The sequence below is a fragment of the Phialemonium atrogriseum genome (genome assembly GCF_030411735.1).
Source record: "Phialemonium atrogriseum strain 8032-3 unplaced genomic scaffold QBC33scaffold_12, whole genome shotgun sequence".
In the NCBI taxonomy this organism is placed as follows: Eukaryota; Fungi; Ascomycota; class Sordariomycetes; order Cephalothecales; family Cephalothecaceae; genus Phialemonium; species Phialemonium atrogriseum.
Window position 1 is genome coordinate 729,812 of NW_026848149.1, and position 21,569 is coordinate 751,380.

Below are 21,569 nucleotides of genomic sequence, written 5' to 3' on the forward strand. Positions count from 1 at the left end.
GAAGTATGCTGAGAGGGTATATGCGACCCAAGGGAAGAAAAAGGTTTATAAATTGGGCCATCTTGGAAACCAACTCGTCTCTGGACTCCCGTGGGGGACGGCAAGGAGAAGTCCAACGCATGGCTGACGGCATTGGAGTGGTGGAGCGAAGTCCTTCTGGATTGTGAGCTTTGCTGGGGACGATCGCGTCGAGATGGTGGAGACGGACCGCGGGAAGGGTGTGGCCCCTGAATGGAATGGTGTGCGGGATCGTTCCCGCGGGAGTGGTGGTCATAACATCCCGCGGGTCATCAAATTGATTCCGACAATTCTGAGAGCCAGGACTCTCCACTAAAAAAAAGTCAAAAGTGGAACTCGGCTTTTGCCCGTTACAGGCAGGCGGCTATATCGGCTCCCAGTTGAGGTTAGGAAAGCTGTCCAGCGCCGATCCGTTGAAACCAAAGAGCAGATCATCCACGGAACCAGTTCCAAGCACGATGTCGGGCCCCGGGTGTTGTTGCCAGGCCGCCACATGCCCGTAGAAGTCCTGGCCGGTACTGTGGTCCCTGGGCCGCGAATGTGTCGCTCCATGGCCGTACTGCAATGATTGCGGGACCGGGAGAGTGACGCCGCCTCCGTGTCCCTGCGCCGACGAGCCGACTTGTTGTAGCATGGGAAACACCGGTTGGACCGTCCCGCTGTGCAGTTGGTTGCCTTGTTCGCCCGCTTCGCCAGCTTCACGGACGAAACTCTGTATGATCTCGTCGATATTGAGCCAATTGTTGCTGGGAGATCCAGTCGGCCGGCCATCGCCGTTTGGACCACCCAGCGGACCGGCCCCGTGTGTCGGATGGGGTGGTTGAGCCGTTGGCAGGGCGGGCTCCGTGTCCTTGTCAACGTGTATCTGCAGATCTTGCTCGCTTTCGTCGATGGAAACTCCAAGGCGCTTCATAACATTCCGGACCACGAGGTTCGCCCTCCTGACCGCCCAGTTCGTCTCTTGGTTTTCGCGGAAGACGGCAAGGCAGGTCTCGAGGCTGCTATGTGCTTCGGATGCGCGCCCGCGCTTGGCGGCGATGCGGACGAGGATTGTCGACGCAACGTACGTGGCGTACGATATCAGATATGGAGCCCGACGCACCGAAAATGCCCGATCGTATGCTCGGAGGAGGGTGACAATGTTGGTGGCTGCCGAGGCACACTCGATGAACGAGTTGACCGACACAGAGCGGGACATGTTGTGGAGATGACCGTCTGCGACAAAGGGCCGGTGAAGGAGGATGATCAACACGTAGTACATTGCGCTGGGAGAGGCCTCAATATTAGCTGGGAAACACATTCACTCGTTTCACTGGATTTTTGTTTGGATAGGGTCAACCTACTGCAGGCTGAGCACGTGAGGCGGCGGGCATGGAACCTGGTCGCCGCCGGTCTCGACGGCCAGATGTGGAGGCAATGCTTCTTTCCAGGTGGTGAGTTTCGAGTGGAGGCTCTGGATCAACTTGGACAGGTCCATGGGACTTCCATTAAAGCTGCGCTCTGTGTATATGTTGCTCAGAATGTCGCTCATGGTCACCGACAGCTTGCACAGGTGGGTAAAGGTCGAGACGCTATGGGCAGCTGAGCCGGGGTAGGGGCTGGGCTGCGGGGTGTAGGCGAACGGCGTCCAGTACTCAAACTCTTCGAAGGTATCGAGGAACTTGATCGGGACCAGGGCATCTGATTCCCTCAGGCTTGCTGGACGACCCTGATAAAGACTCTGGATTTTATCGACAACTGAAGGATAATCGTTAGCCAGAATCAAGCAGGCGAGTCAGTCAAGGGCAGTGCTGGAGGGCTGGAACATACCAAAAGCTCCCCAGAAAACTCGCCGCCTGATTTCGACATCTTCGTCGGAGAACTTCCTCGCGCCCGCCCCATCGGCGACATCAACGTGCAGTCCCAAGTCTATTATCATCCGGAAGGCCAGGCCAGCGTAAAGCCAAGCGGCACTCCGTTCATCGCCCAAGGCGAAGAGAGAGTTCGTCATGACCAGCAACGCCTGTATGGTAGTGATGTCACTGCGATCCAATGAGCCACCGAGAAGCTCGCGCACCCTCTCCCGAAACTTCCACCCGGCGGTCCGGGGGTCGTCGGGGTCCTTCCGGACCTCGAGGCGGGGGCTGAACTTGGCGGACCCGAAGTAGATGGCGTTGAGAAGAAGCTTGCTGAAATACGGGCCGCCGCAGGCCATGTCCCGCATGAAGGCCGGTCGGTATGTGATGAGAAACGAGTGGTGCTGCCTGTTCCAATGCAGCGACAAGAGGTGCATCCCCAGGTCGGGATCGACCGTGTCGAAGTCCAGCTTGCCCGAGCGGAAATTCAACTCTTCGAGCTGGCCTGCCAAAACTGTCAACACCACTACCCAGCGGATTTACACATCATCAATTCAACCCAAGTCGGGTAGGTATCCCAACTTACGTTGTTTCGCCGCTTCCGCCACGAGGCCTTTCTCAACCCACTCATCGGGCACGCGAGGGCGGAACTCGCCGTGCAGCCGGTCCTGCGGGTTCTCATCGAACAGGGCGCTGGTCTGGCCGTGGTAGCTCGAGATGCCGTTGGCGGATACGACTAGGCGGGAGACGCCAGGGGAGGGCAAGCCCTCGCGGCTGCGGCCGAGCCGAGGCGCGTGCCGGTCCTGGTCCGAGGCGGCCAACGGCGTCCGCTCCTGGGCTCCGTTCGGGGTCGAGCTCGGGTTCTGGCTCGTGCTCGCGGAAGCGGGGTCCGGTCCATCACTCCCGGCGACGTGGGACGCGTCAGGCTCGGCCTCGGGCAGGTCATTGGCCGCGACGCGGGACGACAAGGGCCTCCTCCGGCTGGTCTTGTTGTGGCGGCGGGAAGCCTGTGGGCGTGCCTGCGCGCGGGCCGTTGACGGCGAGTGTGACGAGTCGCGGCCGAGGGGTTCGTATACGCAATCCTTGCCGTATGTCCTGCAGTTCGCACACACGGGCCGTTCGTTGTTGCACTTGATCTGGATTTCCAGGCTGGGTCAGCAAACCCTCGTCCAAAGAATAGCAGTGGGCTCTTTGCCGCGGCCAACCCACCTTGCGCTGACGGCAGAAAGTGCAGGCTTCCACGGCCCGTTTCCTAGGGTTACCCGACGCCGTCTGTGGGATTGACATATTCATAGTATTTCCATTCGTATGGCACGCTGTAGCCCGTGGCAAGTGAAGGTTCGTTGGGCGAAGAGTGAGTGAGATGTGACGGGTAGAAGATGCCGCAAAGTACCTAGTGGGTCTCCTATGACGATCAGTCTCCAACTACCCCGCACCCGCCGAGTGCCCTTTCCGCGGCAAGAATTTCCTCGGCAAGTGCACCGACCCCGAGCCAGCTGTATCGGGCCGTCGGGGAATTTCGGGCGCACTCAAGTACTCCTGAGTTTACCCCTGAATTGGACTTGTTACCGTTGGACAGAGGTAGATATCTGCTTGTGAAGGTGTCATTGGCTTGAGATATTAGCAGAGAACAAACAAACTCCTTCCGTCGCTGACTATTTTTTCTTATTTTTCTCTGGGAGGCTCTCTTCTCTTCCTTCAAACCCCTTCCGCTACTACAATGTCAAGCCTGATCGTCGCTTCGCCTAGCCGCGAGCCTCCTGTGCGCGCCGTGGATGCCCAGCCGGCTGCGAAGAAAGCAAAAATATCCCCCGCCATATCCCTAGTAGCAGGCGGAGTTGCGGGGGCGGTTGAGGCCACTGCAACTGTAGGTCTGTCCCTGAATGCATGGGATTGCCTTTTTCCTATGCCTTTTTTAATGCATATAATTACGAGTGAGCTGACATTCCAGCCTTAGTATCCATTCGAGTACGCCAAGACCAGACTTCAGCTCGATCGACATGCTGCTGGCTCGTCATCCAATCCTCTCAAAGTCCTTACACTGGCTGTGAGAAGCGATGGGATCAGCTCGGTGTACTCGGGCTGTTCAGCGTTGATCCTGGTATGTGAAACCCCTGACCTCATCCAAACTGCCTGTGCGAGCATACCTCTCACCTCACCTCCCCACCCCAGGGCACGACGTTCAAGGCTGGGGTACGTTTCTTGTCGTTCGATTCTATCAGGAATGCACTGGTCGACGAGACAGGCCGCTTGACTCCCGGTCGGGGAATTCTCGCCGGCATGGTAGCCGGATGTGTCGAAAGTGTCGTGGCAGTGACTCCAACAGAGCGTATCAAGACGGCATTGTACGCATCCCCCATCGTGTTAACTTCGGCAGCGCAGTGACTAACACATAAATAAGAATCGACGACGCAAACTCCGCTGCCCGGCGGTATCGCGGAGGCGTACACGCCACGGGCATGATTATCCGGGAATCTGGCATCTCCGAATTGTACCGGGGTCTAGTGTCAACGACGTTGAAGCAGTCGGCAACGTCTGCAGTCCGCATGGGCTCGTATAACGTCCTGAAAGATCTCTGCGCAAGGAATAATCTCCCCAACAGCAGCGCCGTGACCTTTGCTACCGGTGCTATTGCGGGCGTGATAACTGTCTACGCTACACAACCATTTGACACGGTCAAGACGAAGTCGCAGAGCGCGAGGGGAGCGGGTACTATGGAGGCTTTTAGGATGGTATTCGGAGAAAGTGGCGTCCGGGGGTTCTGGAGGGGGAGCAGCATGAGATTGGGGAGGCTGGTATTTAGTGGCGGCATCGTCTTTACCGTATATGAGAAGGTTGCTGCGCTGCTGTCAAGGTAATCACCGTTGAGATCATATATACAGGTACATACACAGGCATGAAAACAAGCGCGATGGGGTTGAGAGACGATAAATCCACTCGGAAAGTGAGCGCGGCCGAGGGCCTCCTGCGGAACGAATGACGAGAATTACAAGCCGGAGTCCGGGAAACATTGCGTATACAGTCTGAAACTATGGACTGGTAATTATTTCAGAGAATTTTGGGTGCGATATGAGAGCACCATCATCATATCATGTCCTTCCGTCAAAATACCCCAGCTGCACCAACTCATTTCCCCGATAATCTCTTCCGCCTTATCTCTTACGAGAAGGGCCAATAGGATAGACACGAAGCTGCAATAAGTGAGGTGAATGGGATGGACTATCCCCGAGAACGATAGCCCTCTAGTATTCACCCAGTTCACAGACGAGAGATATCACAGCCAAGCACCCAGCGGTTTTCTTGATACAGGGGCTTGAAGCAACTTGCACTTTCCAGGCCGGGGTTATCAAACTGCCTATTTACATGTCATTTGAACTACCCGCATCAAGCTCACTAGGTCGTAGGGCGAGCCGATGTCTCGACTTCCGTTGTCCCAGCCTTCTCTTCATCTCCCGCACCATCCTTGCCATCGTAGTACAAGTGATCAACAGGCGGCATGCCAAACAGCTCATCCATGTCCTCCAAGCTGATATTTCTGGTCTCGGGAACGAAGAAAAACACCCATGGGATGGCGAGGGTCATGCACGCGGCGAACAGGAAGTAGGTGCCGTACCCAATGTCGGAGATCATGTAGGGGGCGCTCCGTGCGATGACGAAGTTCATAACCCAGTGGATGGCCACGCAGATGGAGATGCAGGGCGACCGGATGCGGAGCGGGAAGATCTCGGCGGCGTAGATCCACGGGATGCCGGCCCAGGAGAAGCACCAGCCGACGGCGTAGACGTAAATCATCACCACTGCGGCATAGCCACTGGCGGTGATGTCTTCCGTTCCGGTGGATGGAGGCGCAACGATCTTGATGTAGGCTCCGATGAACCACATTGCAAATGCCTTGAGACACGGGGGTGGGTTAGAGTTCGCAGGACTCGTATCTTGTAATCAATTTGGGGGAAACTCACCATGACCGCGCTTCCCGCCATGAGCGCCCTCGTGCGACCAAAACGGTCGACGACGAAAATCATGGAGAACAGAATCGCTACAAACCGGACAGCGCCGTAGATTCCCGTGGCAAACAAACCCGTGTTTGATCCTGTCAGACCGATACTTCGGAAGATGGCGGGCGAGTAGTAGTTGATGGCGTTCGACCCTGCCATCTGCATGAAAACGAACATCAACGAGCCGATCCCGAGCCGTTTTCTGTTCCCCGACTTTGCAATCTCCTTCAGGATGGGCTTAAACCCGGTTCCCTCGGCTATTGCCTCTTCATGCTCGAGCTGCTGGAAGATGCTGTGGATTTCTTCCAGCAGGTACGGGTGGTCGGCCGGGATGTTTCGCAGCCGCTGCAATACTTCGACACAGGCTGCCCGTCCCTTCTTTCTGGCGAGCCATCTGTAGTTCGGATGGTTAGCTGGTAATATCCAACACAATACCGTTCGCACAGAGGGTGTGAATTGCCAATTCCTCACCTGGGCGACTCCGGAATGAAGAAGATGCCAATCATCAGCAACCCCCCCGGGATCAACTGGACGGCGAAACTAATCGTCCACTGCGTCGAGTTCGACGGCAAGTTGTTCGCAAGCCCATAGTTAATCCAGAACCCAATCAAAGTGCCCATCGACACTCCGATCTCGTAGATACCAATAAGTCGCCCCCGAATATGCGGCGGGGACGCCTCGGCCACATAAAGGGGTACGATCATGCTCGCGGCGCCGACGCCGATGCCGCCAATCCCGCGCCCCACCAGCATCAGGGCCTCGGATCCGCGCGCCCCGGTCTGGATGGCCGACCCCACGTTGAAGAAGACGGCTGTGGCGAACAGGGTGATGAGTCTCCCCCACCGGTCGCTGAACGGGCCGGCCGCGAGGGAGCCGATGATGCACCCGGCCTGCAGGAGGGAGACGACGTTGGCGGAGAAGGCAGACTTTGCGGACTCGGACGCGTGGGCGAGGCCGAAGTCCCTGTGGGTTGGTGTGGTTAGCTTGCGTTGCGACTTTCATGGAGGGGGGCGAGTTAGTCGGATTGGGAGGAGGGCCTTGCGTACTCCTTGAAAGATGCCAGCTCGAGCGCGGTCCCGATGAAACCGAGATCGTACCCGAACATGACCGCGCCCATGCTGCTGATCAAGGCAAGGGCATAGACGCGGTAGTTGTAGACCTCTGGCGGGGCCGGCACGCCCAGGTCTATGTTCTGGCGTGAGGCTCGCATTGTGTTTAGTTTGGCAGAGATTTGTGTCGAAGGTGTTGACTGTGCCTGTGCCTATGCCTGTGCCTCTCGATGGCTTCCACCGAGATGTTGCCAACGTCCGGAGCGCCAGAATAGACCAAGGACGAAGCCGCCCCGTGTTATATCTCCATCCTCAAGAATTTGGGGGATGCGGGGAAACTGCCGTCGACACTTGTGGAGTTGCGGGGAGATGGAGATGGCTAGGAAGACGGAGGTCTCCTTAGCGTCACGCTTAGCAGTGTTCGGCGTTCTTGCCGACTAAACTGCTCCCGCGGATGTACTTCACTGCCGCGGGAAACCTCGAATGCCGATCGTGTTGTCGATCTTGCGGGTGGTCAGGTAGCCACTCGATCCCGTCTAAGACGGGTGTTTGAGTGCGGGGGAACATATAGTTACGTGAAGAACCTGTCAGCAAGAGGCAAGAGGACCTCAAGATCGGGATGTGTTGCTTAAGGGGGAGAGATTCGGACGGACAATTTATTTCATGAACTAGGAGACTAAGAGTAGAGTGTGCGTGTGCTGGGATAGTAATTATTATACGGAGTAATTGGTAATTATTCCTATAACGTATTGACTTTGTCGGCTAGGTAAAAGTAACTCATTGTTGAACGTAATTAAGCTCCCACACAAATCGCATACCCACATGTCAAATTAACAGAAGTATCCTGGAGGTGACTTGTCGGTCCTCCAATGCTGCCGGGTCATAGCAATGGGTTTAGGGCTACGAAGATGAAAGTGGTCCTACTTGTGGGACGCTCCAGCCGGGTACGACATTTACAAGGTCACTGACTCGAACAGGCAGAGGCATAGCACGGCGCAATTGAGGGAACCTTGGTCACGGGGCATTGGCCTGGCTCCCGCACATCCAGGGCTCCAACGGGACCTTGCCTAGGAGTAGGAGCCATCGTAGACGAGGGAGATGCAGAGAAATAGAATGTGGGAGAGGTTGAAGATGTCACAGCTATGATTAACCATGGCACTAGCGCCGACAAAACAAACAAGAATATCATCAGTCTCGCCAATGCTTTTGGCCTGACTCCTCTGATCGCGAAACTGAGGCTATCGAGGTGGATATAAAAAAGGATCAAACTACCAGTCTGAAACTGAAACTGCACAATATCGCGATACATATGACGCAAATTTGAGACGACGAGAACGAGTAGATGTATCGCGAAGCCCTAAAAATGCGCCCACCCAACAATTAATTACCCAACACCCCTAACCTGTACGCCGTTCCAACAACTCCCCTTTTTACACCTCGTGATGCTCAGATGCACCGCTCGTAGCGCCACCGTCGACACTGCTACGCGTCGGCAGCTCTATCCCCGCGGCCTTTCTCAGTTTGGTCATCTCCTCTCTCGGTGGAGGCACCCACTTGGAGCTCTTGCGGGGACTGATGTGCAGGAGATACATGGTGTCGATGGCCTCGAGCGTCCTGCCCTGGCCCTCGATGACGAAGAAGTAGACGACCACCGCGCCGAGCAGGTTGCAGGCGGCGAAGACGTAGCCGTAGCGGAAGTCGATGGCCCCTATGATAAAGGGCGTGAAGAAGGCGATCAGGAAGTTGAAGGTCCAGTTGCTGGCCGTCGAGAGAGCCATGCCCTTCGCCCGGTACCGGGACGGGAACACCTCGGCCATGATGGTCCACACCATGGGGCCCCACGTCGTCGCGAAGCCGAGAATGAACAGCGACGCGAACACAATCAGCACGATGCCGGGCCCTGGCGTGTTCTGCGGGTTTTTCTGGTCGAGCTTGAAGTGGCCAACCGAGGCGAAGATCATGAAGCACATGAACATCCAGAGGGCGCCGACGATGAGGCACTTGCGTCTGCCGTAATGCTCCACGAGGTAGAGGCCGATGAAGGTGGTCAGGAAGTTGATGGTGTTGAGGATGATCTGGGTGACAAACGAGTCGATCGACACGGACTCGAAGATGGTCGTCCCGTAGTAGAAGAAATAGTTGGCACCCGTGAGCTGCTGCAAGGCCTGGAGCACCACGCCGAGGATGATGCGATACCGCATGCGCGGGGCCCTGAACATGCCCGTGAATTCGGTGTACGGGTTGGACGATAGTTGGCCCTCGGCCTCGAGCTTCTCCTCGATCTCCCGGACCTGACCGCGGATGCTGAAGTGGTTCGGTTGGGCGCCCCAGACTTTGCACAACGTCTCCCTCGCCCTCTCACCCCGTCCGCGCCGGTAGTCGTATCGAGGTGTCTCGGGGAAGAACAGGATGCCAACTCCGAGAATCAGCGTCCACACCCAGCCGAGCCCGAGGACGATTCTCCAGGAGCCCGAGTTCCCGCCCTGGTGGGTGACGGTGGCGTAGTTGAAGCAGGCAGCGAGAAAGATGCCGAAGGTGATGAACAGCTGGTAGGCGCAGACCATGGCGCCGCGGATCCACGGCGGCGCAGTCTCGGCCTGGTACATGGGGACCAGCAGGCTGAGCGCGCCGACGCCAAGGCCCGTGACGAAACGGCCGATGACGATCTGATACCATGCCGTCGACGCCGCGATCTGGATGACGAAACCCACGGACGCAACGATGCACCAGAACGAGAGCGAGAACTTGCGGCCGATGCGGTCGGCAATCGGAGCAGCGATGAGGGCGCCGACGAGGGTGCCAATGGACAGCAGGGCGACGATGAGGCCAGACCTCACTTTACTGAAGTGGTGGGTTTTCCCCGGCCCATCTCCTCCTGGCTGGCCGAACCTCGCCAAGAAGTCGGGCATCTCCAGGAAGCCCGAGATCTGTCCCGTATCATAGCCGAAGCTGGCAAGACATTCAACATCACATCAGCGATGGTCCTGCGCAAAACGCGGGATGGATAGGTACGGGCGGGGGGGTGGATCAATAATTCGGGAACAAAACAACCTACATCATACCGCCCATCGACACAAGGATTCCCATGCTGAAGGATCGCCATGTCACCCGCGGCAGGGGGGAGTAGTCGAGCCCGTCGTCGCCGCGAAGGTCATGTTCGACCTTTTCGGACTCGGGATTATACTTGTCAAAGTTAACCTTCCTAAGTAGCCCCTTCATGGCGAAAACAGCGTCAATTGTAAGGAACAGAGGGGGAAATTTGGGAATGGTGATGCCATGCTGTGGATTCGCAGTTAGTTACTGGAAGAGCGTAGCTACGTGTGTAAGTTATATCCATGTCTTGATTCTTCTGCTGACGTCAATAGCGTGGCAGCGCGGCTCTTGAAGGGTCAGTGGGGCGGTAGACGGCGGGAACCATCGTCATTGATTTCCCACTGTGATCGGCGCCCTGGCCTATAATTTGCTAGCAACCCGGCCAGGACCACGGTGATGACGGCAAATGTGGGGCGCCGAGGTCCCCTGATTTGTCGGTCCCATCCGACCCACGCCATTTCGGCCAAGTTTCGGATAGGGAGGCGTCGGAGGACAAGAGAAAATGCTCACATGGCCACTGCTGGGCTGGATTTGGACCAGCTAGTGGCGAATACACTGAATCGTGTTTGCAAGCTGCACCTCAGTTATTCTCAGTTGTTCTGACATGCTCCAGTACTGTGTACGGTTTGCCTTCAAGCCCCCATAGGGCCCATACTCGAGGAACCGGGTCAGTGGTACACGGCCATTCTTTCGGCGAGCTTTGCCCGGGCGTGCCGGGACATGGAGCCAAGTAAACTTGCTTGCGCAGATAATGGATGTTGGTGGCTGCTGCTCACTTGTCATGGCGACGTACTGCACACATATGCGTTGTTTTGATTGTCCTCCCACTTTTCTACGTGCACACAGAATGATATCTGTCACGTCTTGTAGAGCATAATTACTGAGTGTAAAAACCACGGCTTGTCGTGTCGTTTTTGAGTGTGGGGGGCAGGGTAGGTAATTATTGGTGAGATCGGTAATTCTAGAAGTGGCACGAAATAATTTGGTGGTAGGGTGGTGTCCTCAGCAATGGGTCGTCCCACCAGTTGGAGTGGGGTGGAACATGAACGCGACGAAATGAGCAGGATATCGCGGCTGTAGCATCCAGACCTGGCGGTTCGTTCGTTCCCATGTTTGTGGTAAACAAGCTTTGGCTTTGGCAAGGTAGGTAGGCACGGTAGCGTCGACAGGAGTGATGGACGGTACCGCTGCGCCTGGCATACTCGGGATCCTAGTTAATCCGCCGGCAGATTGACGAAATGGAACTCAGGTCAAAGCGAGATTGTGGGTTAGCGCGGGTGGCTGCTTTTTGATCCCGCTCCCGCCCTTGGCTTTTTGGCTTTTTTTCTCATCACCCTTTACTAATGCGCGCATGGTTTATCACGGTCCTCCACTCCCCGGCTTCCATGGCGAAGGCGACAGGTGCCTGCAGTAACTTGATTCTGTGGTTTAATTAAGCAGCGAGACCAGCCGTGTGGGGTGTGCTTCGGCATATGATCGTCTGTCAAAAGGCAGCTGCCAGCGGCTATACAGCCAGTCGCCCTATGGCTTCTCCAGGATACCTACCGCAGCGGCCCACGCGAATATATTGACTTCAAATTGATTTCGTTGGAACGTCATGCTTCCATCCCGGCTCAGAGTCAATATCGAAACGGAATCTTCGGTGCTTCTTTTCGGCATCGCAGAGGGCGACACAGCAGCTTATATAACGGAGGTACTCTATATTAATATGGTTGCTTGCCGAAAGGTCTCTCCAACCAGTCCCTGCCCTGGAAACTCGTCATGTGTAGATAAGGCGCAATAACCTGCACCATTGGGGATATTAGCCGATAAATAATGGATGGGCCGGGAGCCGACAGTGGAAAACCTGGGGAAAGCTTGGCGGGAATTTTGGCTGGCATAGCTCAGAGTGTATTAAGAAGTTGATATAATAATTCTCGCACACCGCCTCACGATCTGGTGGTCCTGGTCTTCTTGGTTTCAACCACCATCTCTGTTTACCCAACGACAGTCTCTTCCCCTCGTCTCCATTTGTACTACCGCTACCATAAATACCTTGTTACCTTGGGAATCCGCCATGCACGTCGCCTCAGTTATCAGTACAGTCGGCCTGCTTGCAGCGGGGGCTGCTGCACACGGCGCTGTCACTAGCTACGTTATCGCCGGCACAGCCTACCCAGGGTGAGCCTCTCTCCTCATGCACCTTTTGCTTTGGCTACACTTCTTCGCAGCATCAGCAGCTAACAATGGGCTTGTAGTTACCAAGGCTTCTCTCCGTCCAATTCTCCCAACGTCATCCAAAGACAATGGTCTGACTACAACCCCGTAACGTCTGTCACTGACGCAAAACTCCGCTGCAACGGCGGCACTTCGGCAAGCCTAAATGCGTCAGTTAAGCCAGGCGACAGCGTCTCAGCTATCTGGGGACAATGGACACACAGCCAGGGACCAATCCTGGTCTGGATGTACAAGTGTGCTGGTGCTTTCAGTGCCTGCGATGGCTCTGGTTCTGGTTGGTTCAAGATTGACGAGGCTGGCTTCCACGGAGACGGCGTCAAGGTCTTCCTCGACACCGAAACTCCCTCTGGGTGGGACATTGCCAAGCTTGTGGGCGGCAATAAGCAGTGGACCAGCACAATCCCAGCCGGACTCGCCCCTGGCAACTACCTGATCCGCCACGAGTTGATTGCCCTCCATCAGGCAAACTCCCCGCAATTCTATGCCGAGTGCGCACAGATTGTTGTCACCGGCAGCGGCACAGCCGAGCCGAGTGCCGCACAGAAGGCGGCCATTCCTGGCTACTGCAAGCAGGGCGACGCCAATATCAAGGTGAGAATAACTCGTGGTCCCCGAAGAAGGTTGTTCTACGAAGCCGGTGCTGACTGGTTGGATCAGGTCCCGATCAATGATCATTCCATCCCTCAGACATACGTCATTCCCGGCCCTCCCGTCTTCAAGGGCAGCGCCGCCGTCAAGGCCAGGGAATTCACTGCATGAAATGGATATATAAAGCACAAACAACAGCGTAACTGACATATCTACTGTACTGTACATATTACGCCTGAAGTAGGAGGAGGACAAAGGGGTCTGACCCAAGAGCAGATGATGTATGGGGCTGTGGGCTATGTGCCGTGGAAATTAACAGAAGCAATTCTTTAAAGTGAATTCTTGAACTTTCATCAGGGCTTTAGATTCCATGAGAGCTCTTTTTTCTGTGGCTCTGGGTCCTTCCCGAGATAGTGATACTACATGATCCACCAAGCATCAGGACAGGAGTAGGTCATGGCTGAAGGATCCAACAGATATTTGTCTGATCTGTCGGTGTGCCTATTTCTGCACTACCGAAGAGATCTCTCACCTGCAGACCGTACTTTCCGGGTTAGCCAACATCTGTGTCACTGGGATTGACAAGGACCTCTTCAATATCCAACCTTGGAGGTCTTCGTTATGAGCCGTTCAGAAAACAAGACGTCTCTGGTCTGTATTGAGATCTAGTAAAACAAGCCACTCTGAATACTCACCCAAGAAATACTTGTCTCAGTCATTGTCGTGAGATAGACAATAGGAGGTGTACTCTCTTTCCTTTGGCATTTTTCTGTGCTTTTAGTTTCAGTTTAGGGGGTAGCATAATCATGGCTTCTTTTCAAAGCTCGAGCTTGTTACATGATAACGTTAATTGGTGACCATATTGTCTGACTGTTTGTACATACATGCGATGGATACCGGAGACCCTGCCTACTGTTCTTTGGTTCCCTGAGACGCTGACAATGTCATATCTAGAGCAGTTGGACTTTAATGATAATGATTAAGGTATGAAGGGGTTTGGGAAAATACTCATACTACGTAATTCTGAGACCTCATTGACACCTTGACAATACACGATAATACCAAACAAACGCATAGACAAACCGGAACTTGGTAGTTGTGTATTATAATAGTAGTAAACGAACAAAAGAGATTAACGGGTCACACCAGAGATCTTTTGGCTTGTTGACTGTCGGCTTACATTGGCACCAAGTAGAAACTCTCTTTTCCTGCTGCACATTAGCAACATCTTGGCCAAATAGACCGATGTCTTTGTTGACTACCTCCGTACTGACTAACGAATACAAAAACTTGGCTGATGGAATGAGAGGACTGGCTGGACGTTACGAATTGGGTTTTTCTGGACCCACGTAAATGAACTACCTATTTGACAGTGGCATGCTGTTAGATTGATAGGTTAAAATAGCTTCTCCCATACCTAGGTAGGTAAGATAAGATGGCCCTGAACTTTTGCCAGTAGATAAACTTCCAACACATACCTACCTAAGCACGCTAAGGTACGCTGTAAACAGACAGTGGGGCAGCTGGCCTGTGCGCAGCGCACCCGCCTCCTTCTCATGGACACATCAGTATCAATGACAGCCATCACTTTGCCGATATTTGAGTGAGCCCGTTGGCTCCTATGGGCTCTGCATGAGTTGCAGGATTCTAATTACTTCGCCAGCCAGCCAACCCACAGGCTTGGCGTCCTCGACACGACGCGAAGAGACGAGGCGATGCATTTGTCGGCTAAATTGGACAGTCGTTTTAAGATTACGTGCTGCCTCAATCATGCGTGCTCAATTTGTTACGCAGCAAATGGCAATACTCGTTCGGCAGCTAAGTTGCCTTACGGCGGTGCCTGCAAGCGACCGCGCTTGGATTGGTACCCCTCCGGATCGTGTTGCATAAGTTGTGTTTCCCCCTTTCAAGCCGGCCGTATATCTCCTGGTTCAATCAACCATACCCATATGTCATTATTTCCTGCTTTGCCACTGGGCTGCTTCTGGGCTGCTTGAACAAGTCTTCTTTTTCCAAAATTCGAACACGAGCCGTCTCGACAGCCACCAAGGAGTCCTTCGCTACAGTCAACGCGACTCTACCCTCTACCATCTCCCCCTCCCTCTCTCCCCCTGACAAGCTGTGAGAATCCCCCTGCTACCGCAGATGCTTGACGAAAATCCCTCCTACGATGCCTTCATTGTCGTTTCTGCTCTGTTGCCTTTGCGCCTTCTCCGGAACCATTGTGTCGGCGAAGCAGGCCAAAGAAGACTTGACTACGCTCCCCAGGGCTCTTGAGTTGGACCTGGTCTTTCCGAGAAATGACACCTACAAACCCGTCTTCCCCTTTCCCATCGTGGTGGCCGTCCGTGGCGCCCCAGCGATGATGGATTTTGGGCTCGATCTCTTATTGACCATGGGACCTGACATACTAGGACAACTCAACAGCGTGGGACAAATGACAGACGTGCCTATCGCGTCACTCACAAAGAAGGACACTTACTACGTCATCTCAGCAACTACGCGCCTCATCAACTCAACCTCTCCACATTGGCGGCTGGACTGGATGTTCGTCCTTAATCCCAACTGCACTGCAGCGCTGAATAGCACGGCGCCGGATAGCCCGCCAGCCTCCATCAAGTACACCGATATCCGGGGCTCGCTTCACTTCACAGTAAGCAGCGAAGGCAAGCTTCCCGACATCATCCCTTCAGACGACTCTTGCCCGCTCCCGATCGTGGCATACAACGTGACAGGTCACGAGACCTATTACCCGAGCTACAACCAGCCCGACACATGCTTAAACCTCGTCGATAAAGGTCCAGATCCGTGTGCTGTCAAGGCAGTGTCTTCCCTTGCGTCAGAGGTCGCATCAAAAATGGAGTTCCTGCTCTGTAAGGGGCAGAAGTGGCCGGAGAGCTCAGAGACATCAATCTGCCGCAGTAGCTCGGCTCGCTTGACACAACCGATATCACAGGTGATCCTGGTTCCGGGCGCTGTAGCACTGTGGGCTATCATGATGGCGCACGCTCTAGAAAGGAAAATGGGGGAGGAGGGAAGGAAAGGGGCTGGTGGGTGTCGGAGGAGAAGCACAAGACACCAGACCAATTTTCATTTCCGGCCGAGATCTTTCCAAACATGGCATTCACGTACTTTCTTGTTGGCACCTAGTTCAGAACCACCTTAGTAGATAATGATAATAATTTTAATTCGCAATATTACCTTCCGGGAATAGTGGTGAGGGAAAGCAAAGGCCCGACTTCCGAGCTCCTTCCCCGCACTCCCCCGCACACCTGTCCGGTTCCTGCAGGAGGTTCCCTGCCTGCGACAAGACGAGATTCCTGTTATCGCAGGAATCGGCATCGAATAGTACGGGAGCAACCGAAGATCAAGTTTTTCTGTAACGTATGAATTGGTATGTTACCCCAAGAGGGGGGCGGGGTTGTGACAGGAAGGAGGTTATCTTCCGTAGAAAAGCCCCGGATTCCCCCCCGCCCGGACACTCGCCAGTCCGGCACTACCGAATATCCAAACGACCTTCGCCTTGACGCGGGCTATCGAACAATCCACCCATGGCGCCTCTCTCAATGCTCGCTGCCCTTGTCGGCACCGCGGCAGTTGTGGCAGGCTACACTCCCAACAAGCCGGGTAGTAGCGGCCGCTATCCCATGAACGCGCCCTATGACCAATCTTTCCAGGACGGCTATTCTATCCTGAAGCACCTTGGTGGGTACGGACCCTATGTGAACCGTGCCGCCTATGGCATCGGCCGTGACCCGCCCGAGGGGTGCGCTGTCGACCAGGTCATGATGCTCAGGCGCCACGGCGAGCGGTACCCGCTTGTTGGGGACAGCGAGAACATGCTCAAGACGCTCGAGAAGCTGTATGGCTCCAAGGTCAGCAGCTGGAGGGACGATCTCGAGTTTCTAAACCGTTGGCAATTTTTCATTCCGGACCTGGGCTATGTGGAGCTCGAGTCCGAGGCCGGACCGTATAGTGGCTTGCTCGGATCGTATAAGCACGGCGCCGAGTACCGCGTCCGGTACGGCCATCTGTGGGACCAGAAGCCGAATTCGACCGTGCCAATGTTCACGAGCGATTACGAGCGCGTCATTCAGACGGCAAGGAAATTCGGTGTGTATCTTGCGACTCTGCGGAAGAAGCAAACGTGGACTGACGTTGCATCGCAGGTGAGGGCTTTTTTGGCTGGAACTATTCAACCTCGGCCGCGCTCAACATCATTTCCGAGAGCGGGAAAATGGGCGCAAACAGCCTGACGCCATACTGCCCAAAGGACAATGACACGAGCGTGTGCAACAATCTGTCGCGGTATATGCCCCAGTTCGACGTCGCCGCGGCGAGGTTGGGCAGGCAGAATCCTGGCCTTGAGCTGGATTCCACCGACGTGTTCAATCTAATGCGTGAGATCAAGACCGCCTCTTTCATTTGTGTGCCAAACTGAACCCGCTGTTGACCAACAATGCTCAGAAATGGCCGCCTTCGAGCTCAACGTGCGCGGCTATTCCGACTGGGTTGATGTCTTCACCATGGACGAGTGGGTCAGCTTCGGGTACACCCAGGATCTACAGTTCTACTACTGTGCCGGGTAAGTTATTTCTGCGCAAAACTGCGAGTGATGCGAGCAAAAGTTCGGAGAGCTGATGTGGGTGCAGTCCTGGCGACAAGAACATGAAGGCTGTTGGCGCCGTCTACGCTAACGCAACCCTCCACCTCCTGAATCAGGGGCCCAAGAAGGCCGGCTCCATTTTCTGGAGCTTGTAAGTTTCCCTCATCCTACCCGAAAACTTATCCGGAAACTTTGACGCTGACGGCTTATTTAGCGCCCACGACACCAACATAACCCCGATCCTCGCAGCTCTCGGTATCTCGAGTCCCGCTGAGGACCTCCCGCTCCATCACATTCCGTTCCCGAACCCGTACTCGATCGGCGACATCATGCCCATGGGCGGCCATCTCACGCTGGAGCGGATGGCGTGCAACGAGACCGCCGTCACTAAGCGCGACACATACGTGCGAATCGTGCTGAACGAGGCTGTCGTGCCCTTCACCGGGTGCCAGGACGGGCCTGGCTTCTCGTGCTCGTTGGCGAACTACACCTCCCTTGTGACTAAGATGCTCCCGGATTATACCAGCACCTGCGGTGTCGATGCAAGCTACCCCCAATACCTGTCTTTTTTCTGGGATTACAATACCACGACGACAAACAACTTTGAAACTCGCACCTATATCCCGTACCAAGGTGCGTAAGTCGAATGATAGTCATGGTTACGGTACGAAGTAGGCCAGGCCATTCATTAATATAGTAATTATACCGCATTACCCTGCTCTTCTTCTTCTTCTATAAGATAATAGAAGAGGGAACCATCAAGGGTCCCATTTTATCTATTGAATTGACAAGTCCGGTCAACTAGGGAGAGGTACCGGGGAGGAGCACACTATCTCGTAGCTGGCCCAATGTTCGTTGACCTCGCGTTCTCGTCGCTCGTCGCGCTCGCTTGCCTACTAATGCATCGTGTTTAGGTGTTGGTCTTGAAACTATAAATCCTGCAGTTATTTATATAATTAAGGTAGTAGAGGGACGGGAACCTCTCGGGGCGGACAAAATCATGCCGGCTTCCGAAAACCTAACTGCTCGAAACCTAAGCACTGCATGTCGACAAGCCCTTTCACCTCTTCTCAAAGAAACTCCACACAGTCTCAATCCCACCACTAATCAATGGCGGGAACGGAATTCCAGGGCCTCCAGTGGGTCACCAAAACCATTGGCCTCGAGCCGACATGGACGCTTGAGCCAGACCTGGAAGCTGCCAAGCAGCTGGTCGAGTCGATCAGCATGATAGAAGCGGGCACGATAAACATGTCACTTCTTGCTCAAGGCGCATTCAACAAACTATGCGATATTACCATGTCCAAAAAAGCGGAAGCCCTCATCCTGCGTGTAGCCTTACCGGTCGATCCGCGATACAAGACGCTCAGCGAAGTTGCGACCATGGACAGGATGCGCCATAATACGAATGTCCCAGTACCTAGGGTTCTCGCCTACGAGGCTTCCAGAGCGAATCCTGTCGGTTTCGAATGGATCCTGATGGCAAAATTGCCTGGGAAGCCGCTGGCTGATGCGTGGAAATCATTGTCATACCCGGCTAAGGAGGGACTCGCCAAGCGGTTTGCCGCATACTCATCTAGCCTTTTCAAGAATCAACTGAGCGGCATTGGGAATATCTACACCGCGTCGCCTCCCAAGGTGGACTGGATTGTGTCCATGCATTTTTTCTGGGGTGATCATATCCACCAAGATGTACGCCGCGGGCCCTTCTCCTCGAGCAAAGACTGGATGGAAGCACGCCTAGCACTCAGCGAACACGACTGCCGCTCAACGCTGGCTAAATATCCGGATAGGAGTGGTATTGATAGTGACGACGAGGACGACATAGACGACGCACAACGGACGCTCGAGATTATCAAGAGACTTGTGCCGCTTGTGGGCCAAATACTCCCTATTGATCACTTGGAAGATGAGCCCTCTATGTTTTTTCACGACGACCTCTCTCGGCACAACATCCTTGTCGACGACAGCGGTGCTCTTACCGGTGTGGTGGACTGGGAGTGCGTATCAGCCCTGCCACGCTGGAAGGCGTGCTATTATCCTTCGTTTTTGGAAGGTCCGCCGCGAGATACGAAACCCGACCCGACGAGGTACCAGCGAACCGCCGGTGGCGAGCCTGCGGACCTCTATTGGGAACACTTGATGGAATATGAACTCACAACCTTGCGCATGGTTTTCCTCGGTGAGATGGCGAGACTGGAGCCAGGTTGGGTGGACGTGTTTAACTCGAGCACGATGCAGAGAGACCTGGATCTCGCGGTGCAGAACTGTGATAACGAATTTATTGCCAGGCGCATCCATGACTGGATTGACGACGTTGCTGCCAGGAGAAGCAACCCACACAGTTTGCGAGATAGGATCGATGAATCTTGACGACTTTTCCTGTAGTTATTGGGGTCTGTTTCAATACGTGTGTCTCACAATATCAAACCAGTCGAGGCATACATATAATTGAAGTTGAAGGAGCCGAATCTACTACCGTTGAGCTACGAGCAGGCTCGGCAGTTTCAAGGACGGATCAATACTTGGCAAAGACTACCTCACCATCCCCCGTGAACCAGTCTTGCCCACCATCGAGCGCGGCTATATGGTTCGCCAGCACGAGGCCCTTCTGTCTCCGTGCCTCTACTTCTCGACCAACGCTATCGGGTTGCGATCCATCAGAACTCCCTTCTTCGCGGGACACACGACCGCACGCCGGCGTCGTCCCATTGGCCGCGGCCCTCGAAGCCCCCGAAGCCCTGTCGCTGTGCTCTTCTCCTGGCTCGGGCGTGAGAAGGCCACAGGCGGCCAGGAACTCGTCCGGCGGAACCGTCTTCCGGCCCAGCTTGACGACATATTTGGAAATGCATGTGGCGTATAATGTGGGCTGCGCGGGTGCGCTCCCGGGCGCATTCTTACGCCACGGCTGGTCCGTGTAGCGAGCCGGGCGGGCGTTGGAGGCCTTGACGAAGTGGGAGATTAGATAGATCCACTTGGAATCCCAGGACAAGACGCGCGTCCAGATTTCCACCTTCTCGAACGGGCGGATCTCCTTCTTGAAGGTGCAGGTGACGCCGCCGAGGGCCGGGAAGATCGGTCCCTTCTTAGAATACTTCTTGAGCCCCACGCGGAAGAGGCAGTAGAAGTGATAGCCGCGAGCCAGGTCGAGGTCGGTGAGATAGGTAGAGTTGGACTTGTGCAGGCTGTAGTCGACGTCGCCAGGGGGAGTGGAAGTGGTGTAGATGGTTGGTTGGAAAATGGTCAGAGCACCGTCCGTTGAGCGAGATGGTACACGGCGCCCGTCAAGGTAATAGTGCCTGAAGTACCCGTAGAAAACACGCATCTGCGTACGCACCGGGACGGCGCGCCCCCACCCTGGTCAACCCTTGAGGGAAGGAATGGGACTCGGAACACCAAAACTTACATGCCAAGCGAATGGGAGGGTCTTCGCTGATACAACAGCGTAGAGGACCACTGCGAGAAGGAGAGGGGCGCCGAGCCGGTGGACTAGCCCATCGAGGAGAGGGACGGAGAAAAAGTCCATCGTGCGCTGGAGAAGGCGGTGGTTGTGTAACAAGGAGGCATAGACAATTCCAGGTGCCCGGTCGAACCAAGGAAGAAAGGGAGTAGGTTTCCAGAGACCACGAACCGAGTCCGGAGGGCAAAGCTATGAAGGTGTGAAGGTGTCTTCATAAATCACGCCATACACATGCGCGCCGTCCCGCATGAGGCGTGAAGGATTCTGATCCTGTGGCTAGGGAGGGTCTGCTCAAAAGACCCATGCATATGCCAGCTTACCGCAGCATCCTGCCAGCAATCAATAGTATCGCGGCACAGCCGTCCACTTCGGGCACAGCCGCCGCCCAGTGGCGTCGCCGCATGCGCCGCATGGCGCGATGTGCATTTGAGTTCAGCCGTTTACGGAGCCGAATCCAGGGACATTCCTTCCGGGAAACTACGGATTATTTCCAATGCTACGACGAAGCCTCCACATCCAGCATGAATGCGGGCCCTCGCCTAGCTCCACTCCTTTTCCTGCCGTATGTCCGAGGCGTGGGCACGGCTACCGCGGCTTGTTGGCCCGGAGCGTCGCACTGAAGTAAGCAACCAACCGAACCACGCAAAAGGATGTAACCTCCATTCCAGTGAGTGGGGTGCGAAGGATCGAGACTAGAAGTTCCCGTTT

At 55.0% G+C, this 21,569-nt stretch overlaps 8 protein-coding genes across 8 annotated transcripts; 4 read left to right on the forward strand and 4 right to left on the reverse strand.

Moving 5' to 3' along the window:
* Positions 1-382: 382 nt before the first annotated feature.
* QBC33DRAFT_578278 (fungal-specific transcription factor domain-containing protein) lies at positions 383-4,213 on the reverse strand (the record flags this gene model as incomplete). Its single annotated transcript, XM_060431051.1, has 6 exons — positions 383-1,283; positions 1,362-1,755; positions 1,828-2,358; positions 2,440-2,989; positions 3,063-3,125; positions 4,193-4,213. The coding sequence occupies 6 exons, from the start codon at positions 4,211-4,213 to the stop codon at positions 383-385; spliced, it is 2,460 nt and encodes an 819-aa protein (XP_060283750.1).
* Positions 4,214-5,221: 1,008 nt separating this feature from the next.
* On the reverse strand, positions 5,222-7,206 carry QBC33DRAFT_472164 (general substrate transporter). Its single transcript, XM_060425202.1, has 4 exons — positions 6,895-7,206; positions 6,320-6,811; positions 5,813-6,242; positions 5,222-5,744 (listed from the first exon to the last, which is right to left on the reverse strand). Exons 1-4 carry the CDS (start codon positions 7,056-7,058, stop codon positions 5,247-5,249), a joined length of 1,584 nt encoding a protein of 527 aa, XP_060283751.1. The 5' UTR covers positions 7,059-7,206; the 3' UTR covers positions 5,222-5,246.
* Positions 7,207-8,327: 1,121 nt separating this feature from the next.
* Positions 8,328-10,116, reverse strand: QBC33DRAFT_515086 (general substrate transporter; the record flags this gene model as incomplete). Its single annotated transcript, XM_060426075.1, has 2 exons — positions 8,328-9,846; positions 9,953-10,116. 2 exons carry the CDS (start codon positions 10,114-10,116, stop codon positions 8,328-8,330), a joined length of 1,683 nt encoding a protein of 560 aa, XP_060283752.1.
* A 1,930-nt stretch (positions 10,117-12,046) lies between these two features.
* Positions 12,047-12,966, forward strand: QBC33DRAFT_451584 (glycoside hydrolase; the record flags this gene model as incomplete). Its single annotated transcript, XM_060424613.1, has 3 exons — positions 12,047-12,150; positions 12,228-12,798; positions 12,865-12,966. The coding sequence occupies 3 exons, from the start codon at positions 12,047-12,049 to the stop codon at positions 12,964-12,966; spliced, it is 777 nt and encodes a 258-aa protein (XP_060283753.1).
* Positions 12,967-14,965: 1,999 nt separating this feature from the next.
* Positions 14,966-15,945, forward strand: QBC33DRAFT_619639 (uncharacterized protein; the record flags this gene model as incomplete). Its single annotated transcript, XM_060432744.1, has 2 exons — positions 14,966-15,668; positions 15,752-15,945. 2 exons carry the CDS (start codon positions 14,966-14,968, stop codon positions 15,943-15,945), a joined length of 897 nt encoding a protein of 298 aa, XP_060283754.1.
* A 177-nt stretch (positions 15,946-16,122) lies between these two features.
* QBC33DRAFT_491888 (histidine phosphatase superfamily) lies at positions 16,123-18,083 on the forward strand. The gene is made up of 5 exons (XM_060425484.1): positions 16,123-16,908; positions 16,965-17,195; positions 17,263-17,380; positions 17,448-17,552; positions 17,616-18,083. The coding sequence occupies exons 1-5, from the start codon at positions 16,347-16,349 to the stop codon at positions 18,040-18,042; spliced, it is 1,443 nt and encodes a 480-aa protein (XP_060283755.1). The 5' UTR covers positions 16,123-16,346; the 3' UTR covers positions 18,043-18,083.
* A 381-nt stretch (positions 18,084-18,464) lies between these two features.
* QBC33DRAFT_538599 (phosphotransferase enzyme family-domain-containing protein) lies at positions 18,465-19,895 on the forward strand. Its single transcript, XM_060427906.1, has one exon. The coding sequence runs from the start codon at positions 18,512-18,514 to the stop codon at positions 19,772-19,774; it is 1,263 nt and encodes a 420-aa protein (XP_060283756.1). The 5' UTR covers positions 18,465-18,511; the 3' UTR covers positions 19,775-19,895.
* QBC33DRAFT_70984 (uncharacterized protein) lies at positions 19,847-21,045 on the reverse strand. Its single transcript, XM_060433008.1, has 2 exons — positions 20,808-21,045; positions 19,847-20,726 (listed from the first exon to the last, which is right to left on the reverse strand). Exons 1-2 carry the CDS (start codon positions 20,925-20,927, stop codon positions 19,920-19,922), a joined length of 927 nt encoding a protein of 308 aa, XP_060283757.1. The 5' UTR covers positions 20,928-21,045; the 3' UTR covers positions 19,847-19,919.
* Between the last annotated feature and the right edge of the window lie 524 nt (positions 21,046-21,569).